The sequence below is a fragment of the Scardinius erythrophthalmus genome (genome assembly GCF_964197995.2).
Source record: "Scardinius erythrophthalmus genome assembly, chromosome: 4".
Lineage (NCBI taxonomy): Eukaryota > Metazoa > Chordata > Actinopteri > Cypriniformes > Leuciscidae > Scardinius > Scardinius erythrophthalmus.
Genome location: NC_138224.1, coordinates 13,185,558 through 13,193,349, shown reverse-complemented (window position 1 = coordinate 13,193,349; position 7,792 = coordinate 13,185,558). Strand labels below are relative to the sequence as shown.

Sequence of the window (7,792 nt, the reverse complement as noted above, 5' to 3'; positions counted from 1 at the left end):
CAAAAGATGCTGTATCTAAGATATAATATATATATTTTAATATAATTTATATTTATGAAGCTTGTTTTTAAGGATGTTTTTGCATTGTGACCGTATTCCTGTAAGAATTAAGCATTTAAGTTTATATATATATATATATATATATATATATATATATATATATATATATATATATATATATATATTATAGGCAAATGGTGGTCACACCAGATACTGACTGGTTTTCGGCACAAACTTCACATTTTAGAGTGGCCTTTTATTGTGGCCAGCCTAAGGCACACCTGTGCAATAATCATGCTGTCTAATCAGCATCTTGATATGCCACACCTGTGAGGTGGATGGATTATCTTGGCAAAGGAGAAGTGCTCACTAACACCAATTTAGACAGATTTGTGAACAGTATTTGAGAGAAATAGGCCTAAGGTGTACATAGAAAAAGTCTTAGATCTTTGAACTTCATGAAAATGGGGGCAAAAACAAAAGTTTTGCGTTTATAATTTTGTTCAGTGTACATTCACACTGCTAAAAATATCTTAATCTTAATGCCCTTTCAGAATTTTATTACTTTATCTCCTTTTTGTAATTTCTTTATTTAAAATCAATTTGATTAAAATTTACTTTATTATAGGGAGTTTATATTCACATGTTATATTCTATAAACATTTCCTCAACGTCAATGATTTAGCCCAGTGGTCAGTGATCTGAGATCTTATATTTATTTCTTTTACATATTTCTTAATATTTTTGCTGGTATCAGAAACATTCAAGATCATTTGGCTCCACTTGCTGGTTATAAAGAGAAGTATGCTGAGTGTAATTTCATATCCTCAACATATTGCAATGACTATCACAAGTTCAAAACAGGTGTCAAATGTTTTAGATATTAGTGTGCATGTGTGTTGCCTGTTCCTGGATGTGTTTTCTAATCTCAGGAATATGTGAGGACACGTGTTGCACACAAGAGCCTCTGTATGGTGTCTGTGTAGAGATAGTGAGACTGACGGACTCTAGCTTGTCCCTCGATGCTCATGTCCTGTCTGAGCATGTGCAGAAAGGTGGAGTGGAACTCGCTGCCCTCGGCCAGTTCAGCAGAGAAGCTGATGTCATGCTCCTTCATCTTAAGATGCTGGTTCCTCTGAGCACCCAGCAAGTAAAGAGACCACATCTCCTCAGCCACTGGCACCGCTTCCAGCTGTTCACACGCCTACCAGAGTCAAAAGGTTAGAGGTACTGCCTGCTTAAAAAGAACATATACAGTAGTTCAATAGGGCTTCAGTCTATTTATACTGTAGGTGTGTATAACATACCTGAAGAACAAGGTGCTCTTGTCCGCATTGTGTGTTCCAGCGGCTCCAGGAAAAAGCCACAGCTGAGGACATTAGGGCCATCTGTTCATACACTGTGTGCTCTATTAATGGGTCCTAAAAATGAGAAAATGTATAAAAATATATAGTAAGCTCAAAGCTGGGTTTTGATATAACTGGTCTGTTTAACAGTTAATTACTGAATTGGGTCCAAGGCAATTCAGCCCCTTTGTTACCTTTGAGTTGATGCTGACGTACTTGTCTGAATACTCATTCACAAATATATTGATCCCAGCTCTCCTCATGGCCTTCTGCAGTTCTGAGGGGCTCATCCACTTCCCTAGAATATGATCCAGGTCTTTTGTCTCCTCCATTTGCAGCATACACTGCTTACCCTGAGGAACAAAAAAGCTATTGATCAGTGCTGGTGATTGCACACAGAGGGCAAAACATTTTTTTGGGCCTTCAGTATGTATCGAAAACAATATGGCCTTGAAATGAAGGCTTAGCTAAATTAAATGTCTCAATGACAGGATTCTTTTTTTCTGTAATTGTAATGTAATTCATACATGGAGTAATTTTGTGTCATGTAACATCTGTGACAAGCATGTATTTTAATAAAACAACTTTGCTTCTTGTTAATATTTGAAACACTTTGTCCTCCAAATCAAATTAAAGTAGTAGAATCAACATGCAGAGACAGGTAGGGGACATTTTTTAAAAAGTTTAAATATTTGATGAAAATACAAAATAAGTATAATAAGGGATATCTAGAAATATGTATATTTGTTTTAAAAATAACTAAATACTAAGAAATATCTTGATTTTTAGTTGTTTTAACTTATTATTTAATGCTAGTTTTGTCTTGTTTTATACAATTTTAAGTTGAAACCAACACAAATACTAAGAGAACATTTCTAAGAATTTGGCACATGTTTTTATATATCTTGGATATGATTGAACAGGGCCTCTATTGCCTTGATGGTGATGCTGACTTCAGTAAGAGCTCCAGTGATTGTGAACAATGCTGAGTCTTGGCCCAGAGGCCTCAGCTCCCATGACTGGAAAGGCATATTAGCGTAATACTCTTGTAGTAATGTGAAGGCATAGAATGCATTCATCTGAAAGGAGATGCTCCGGGTCTCTGCATCATAATTTGTCTCAGAGATGCAGTCCGTCCGCCAGTGTTGGCCTGCAGAAAACGGTGAGCAATTACAAGCATGAGTTAAAATACTGTATTAAGATATGAATGTATACAATATAAAATCTATTGTTGCATATACTGTACGTGTGGTGTAAATTGTTCACCGATGGGATCCCAGCGTGCCACTTGTGGACCCTCCAGAAACATTATTGAGTCAGGAAGAGCTACAGTGACCTCTACAGGCAATGAGACAACAGTGCTACTGTGTTCATCCAGCCTCACTGAGGTAGAGCTCTGCTCTGTGGGATAGGGGAACACCTGGAGACCGGTCTCTAACAACTATGAAGAAGCACAACAGCAAATGATTATTAATGAAAATTACTTTCTATGATCTCTTGCAGAGTGTCCCTGGTTACATCCCAAGATGTACCTCTCTCATTTCCCAGCCCTTCACTATATGAGACTGGGGTGGTAGATGGAAGACATCAAAGTAGAAGACTCCGCCCAAGGGTGTGAACTGTTGCAGATCCACTATATGTATGTCAGCACTGTCAAACACCAGTTCAGCTTGTGATGGGTTGGAGCCATTTTGATCTAGAGACAATTTAATAAAGATTAGTTTAATAACACACTGTAATCTTTAGCAGATCTCAAAATTAAATTCCATCATCATACTTTGTTATACTGTTGTGATGCCTAAATTAACTTGCAGTATGTTTTTATTTTTATTTAATTAAAAGTAGTATAGCATTTTGACCAATGATTAATTGGATATCATCCTAACATCAAAATAATTTGACATTTTTATTGGGTAAAATTTTAATACCCAAGTACAAGTAAGCAGGGTTTTAAGGTGCCATGCAAAGCATAGTTAAATAATATTAATAATTAGAAAAAAAACATAATTTGCCACTTAATACAGTTCCGTAGTGTAACTAAGGCTTTGTATGCAAAGCAACATACATAGCATAGCATGTACATATTAATATAGATCTCAACTCGAACTCACGCAGTCACATGCAATTCATGCTTTTGTGAGGTAGACTATGAACATCCTTCAGTGGTTTATTGCTTTTATAAAATCGTGGCAGCAGTGTCCACATACATAATAATTAATAATAACCACAAAAAAATAATTATTCTGCTATGTCTGATAATATTAAACGCATTGCATTTGGCCCATTAATATGTTATTATTATAACTCTGATGTGCATATTTTTACTATTAAACAGGAGCTTTAAGTACATTTTTTTTCAAATATGGAACAATTCAATTTATATAAATTATATACAAATGATATATTTAGTTTTTTTACGTGATAAAGATTTCATCCTCATATAATAAAAGAAGGAAAGAAATGAGGAAAATCAGGAAGTGAAAGACGATAAATGGAAGGGACCAAACCAGCTTCTAAACTTGTAGCGATTCCCTCCATCTGACTTTCTCCTTCCTCTAACAGCTTGATTGAAGAGCTCTTCCTCCCCTCCTTAGATGAGATCACACTCACAGCACTCTGACACATGGACACACATTAATATTGTCAGCGGCAGAATCCACTAGAAAACAAGTAGTGTGCACAAGATCAAAGCCTCACTCACCCTCTTCCTGCTCTCTGATCTGACTGAACGGCTCTCTTCCTCCACCTGCTTTGAGCTTTCTCCCTCATCTCCCTCTCCCTCTATCTTCCCATCTTGCACCTCTGCAGCACTCTCAGATGGCCCTCCAGTGAGAAAGCCCTCCATCATGGATCTCCTCCTCTGGATCTGTTCACGCTCGCTGTGGTGGGACAGGTGGTCATAGCGTGTGTGAAGGATCCGAACAGCGATGTCACTCACAGCCAGAGGCTTCGGCAGCTCGAAACCCAGACCCACCTCCTCGAACCGGTAACCTTTAAACCTGGACACATGGATTGTCAAGTATTTCCTTTATCCTACAATAGTGCCTAAATTTCACCATGAAGACTGACAAACCTTGGATTTTTGTTGAGGTTGGCCCACAGACAAAGAGTAATATTGTCGTCCTGGACTACAGTCTGCATGTTGCCACTCTCAATGTCAGGACTAGAATTTGCAAACTGGACGGGGAGCAAAACACATTATATCCAATATGTGTTGAAATAGAAGTAAGCTGCATGGGAAGATCTTAGAAGAACTCACACCTTAAGTAGCTCCTCAGTGGCCTGGTTGAGTTTGGAGAGGTTGATACTCTGTAGACAAATGACTGTTTCTTGATACTGTTGAGCAGTGCATGGCTCAGGACCCTCACTCAAGAGGAAGTCCAGTTCGTCTATCAACTGTCCAAAAGAAATTGTTTTAGATTTTCTGAAGAAAACATGCCTATGCAAACTCACCACTATGATGCTACAATGTTGCCAGGGCAATGTGGTTGATTGTGTGGTTAAGTGAGTTGCTTAATAGCGTGAGTCACAAAAACCCACCCTTACATTGTGGTCTCTAAATACCCATGTTTCAATGTACAGTAAAGGCCAAAGAATGATAACTATAAAGATTGCTATAACGATAAGCAGGATCCACACCAATGGACAGTAACATTCTCTTTTTTTTAAGGGGCCATTCACACATAACATGTTTTTGCATTCCACTGTGCTGCTTTTCCATTGTTTTCCATGTTTGATTGTTCCATTGCTTTCATGTCTCTCGCTCATGACGCTACATTCTAAAAAATGCGACGCTTAAGTTAAAGCAAGTTTAAAAAAACTTGTGTATAGACCTTGCATTTATTTCATTCCACTGCTATGGAACTGCCTAGCATTCTTGTGTACTTGTATGAGTTCTTGTTTTTAATATTTATAACAGGATAGGCTATAGAGTGCTGTTTTCTCGAATATCAGCACAATTGCAAAATGTGATAGCCTATTGATTTCATACAATAAACAAGAAGTTAATGTTAGGTGACTTTTATTTTAGTCTTATGGTGCGTTCCAGGCAACCTTTTACCCGTGTTTTTCCAACCTTATACCCGTGAAAGTGCACTGGAACGGCAGTCAAACCCGTTACTTCCCACCGGTGAAATCGTACTAGATCGATGTACTCCCAGTTACGAGCTCTGACGTCACATAGCACGCGAAACCATACAAAACAACAATGGCAGCCCCTACAGATGCAGTGTTTCTCCAGGAGGTGCACGGTGAGAATACACTTTAGGACAATATAACGTTGCAGTCAAATTAATAATAATATAATAATAATGATAATAATACACACACGATTATGTATTACAATGTTATGTGTCTGAAACAATAAGTATGTCGTGAAAGTGTATTGCCGCATGGAAATGTTAAGGTGACGTAAACCTGAACTTGACAGCATTGATCATGGTAGTTTGGCGTGACTGGCCTGGAACGCTACAAAGTCGTGAGTCGTGGTTTGAAGTCGTGATTTACGTGCTCAAAAACCTGTCTGGAACGCAGCATTAGAACATTGTCTGTTTTTGTGTTTTTAATAAATTGTTTGACTGAATGATGGGGGGCCTGTTTCTTTGAAATGGGCCTCCGATTTGCAAAGGCCACCTCTGCATCCTTGTTGTGAACGGCCCTTACGTCTGACATTTCATCAGCTTTTGTATCATTTCCCAGAAGGAAATAAAACATCCAGAGAGCTGGTCTCACCTGAAGAGCCAGAGCACAGTTTTCCAAGACCTTCTCGATTTGGGTTTCAGAGTCTTCTCTCCACAAACTGATGAAGGAGTTGATTTCCGGCTGCACAGCTGGATCCGGACTGCCGTCGCAACGCATGTAACGCTCCCACTAGAAAATACCAGAAAACAAATCATCCTGTAACACACTTTTAGTAGCCTCAGAATTACCCTGAGATAAAGCTACATGAGTCTTACCTTAGCTTTGTTCCTGCATTCTGATTCCCACGTGGTGACTGCAGAGTGATTCTCATCTAGAATGTGCCGCAGTTCATTCAGCTCGTCCTCTCTGCGCTCTCTGTCCTGTGGACATTGACAGGCGTTAATCAATCATTACATCCAAACTTGTCACACACAATCCATCAGTACAGACAGCTGCATATGCACTAAAGCCTGCAGGTAAATGTCTGCAACACAACTGTGAATGTTCAAATGAAAGTTCATCAGACCTTTAACTCAAGTAGCTGTTGTTTCTCTTGTTCTATTCGCTCCCTCTCCAGCCGTTCATTCTCCTCACGTTCAGCAACGAGACGAGCTTCTTCTACAGGACAAAACGAAGTATACAGATTTGTTATCAATCAAAAAACTAATTTAAAATTAAATTACTTTAATGCTGCAGATATACCTTCCTCTCTCAATCTTTGTTCATCTGCCTCTCTCTGCAATCTCTCCCTCTCAGCCTTGCTGATTTTTCCTCCTTTCTTTTTTGCAGACTGGATATAAAAGATGCAAGTTATTTATGCTGTGTAAAGTGAGCAAATTATTTCTTTCCTTTTTAATGAAACAATTTTTCAGCTTAAAGTTTATAGCTGCAATTATAGTTTAACACAACTTTCTAATAAAACAAATTAGTAAGTGAAGAGATGTTATTATACAGATTTTATTTTTAAAAATACACCTACAAGCCTACCTGACAAAAAAAAACACATTTAGAATGTTAATAAAATAAAACTAATTTGAGCTTGAAAGCTGTTATAAATATAGATTTCCAAAAAAAAAAAAAAAACATACTTTTCCATCCTTTGGTGGCTGTAGAAGAACAAATGAGAAATAAATGAATTAAAGGGAAAACATCACAGACAAAAAGTCAAAGGTAAGTATAAAATCAGACAGGCATTGCTAACATATGTCAATGCTAAGTTCACATTTTGTCTCGACACTTCGCTTTTGCTTTTTATGTTTCATTAAATAAGCAGCCATTATTAATATACTGAACATAGACTTTATAGCACATATGTGCTTATATTTTGTTGCTTTAACATTTTTTCTTTCTTAAAAACATTGGGAAACCTTGACTTACCATGTTGAAAAGCTCTCGGGTAGCAGGCAGGCGTCTGGTCACCATGGCAATGGCGCACGAGAGATAGAAAACAATCACTTACAAGCGGGAAACGTCTGATAGAAAAATACAAATATCATGGGGAAGAACTTACAAACAACCATTAAAAGTGTACTCAACGTCCTGATACAGTAGTCCAATAGAGTTTTGTTCATTTTGCAAAAACTAAGCTTGTATGAAAGCTTGTCAATATTGTCATCTCCTGGACACATTTAATAATTTGACTTTAGCAGTAGTATTGTCTTCTTCACACAAGATGGCGCACAAGATGAGTCTGTCGTCTTTGTTTTTTTGAGCACAAAGACTTTTTGAATCTTCTCTACATGGATGGTATTAATGCTACTCTATGT

At 37.8% G+C, this 7,792-nt stretch overlaps 1 protein-coding gene across 1 annotated transcript; it reads right to left on the bottom strand.

Moving 5' to 3' along the window:
- Positions 1-928: 928 nt before the first annotated feature.
- dnai7 (dynein axonemal intermediate chain 7) lies at positions 929-7,448 on the bottom strand (the record flags this gene model as incomplete). The annotated part of the gene is made up of 16 exons (XM_081362639.1): positions 929-1,204; positions 1,308-1,421; positions 1,541-1,699; positions 2,282-2,496; positions 2,613-2,787; positions 2,879-3,042; positions 3,854-3,962; positions 4,048-4,345; positions 4,420-4,523; positions 4,608-4,742; positions 6,078-6,215; positions 6,302-6,406; positions 6,553-6,644; positions 6,729-6,816; positions 7,115-7,132; positions 7,404-7,448. The coding sequence occupies 16 exons, from the start codon at positions 7,446-7,448 to the stop codon at positions 929-931; spliced, it is 2,235 nt and encodes a 744-aa protein (XP_081218765.1).
- Between the last annotated feature and the right edge of the window lie 344 nt (positions 7,449-7,792).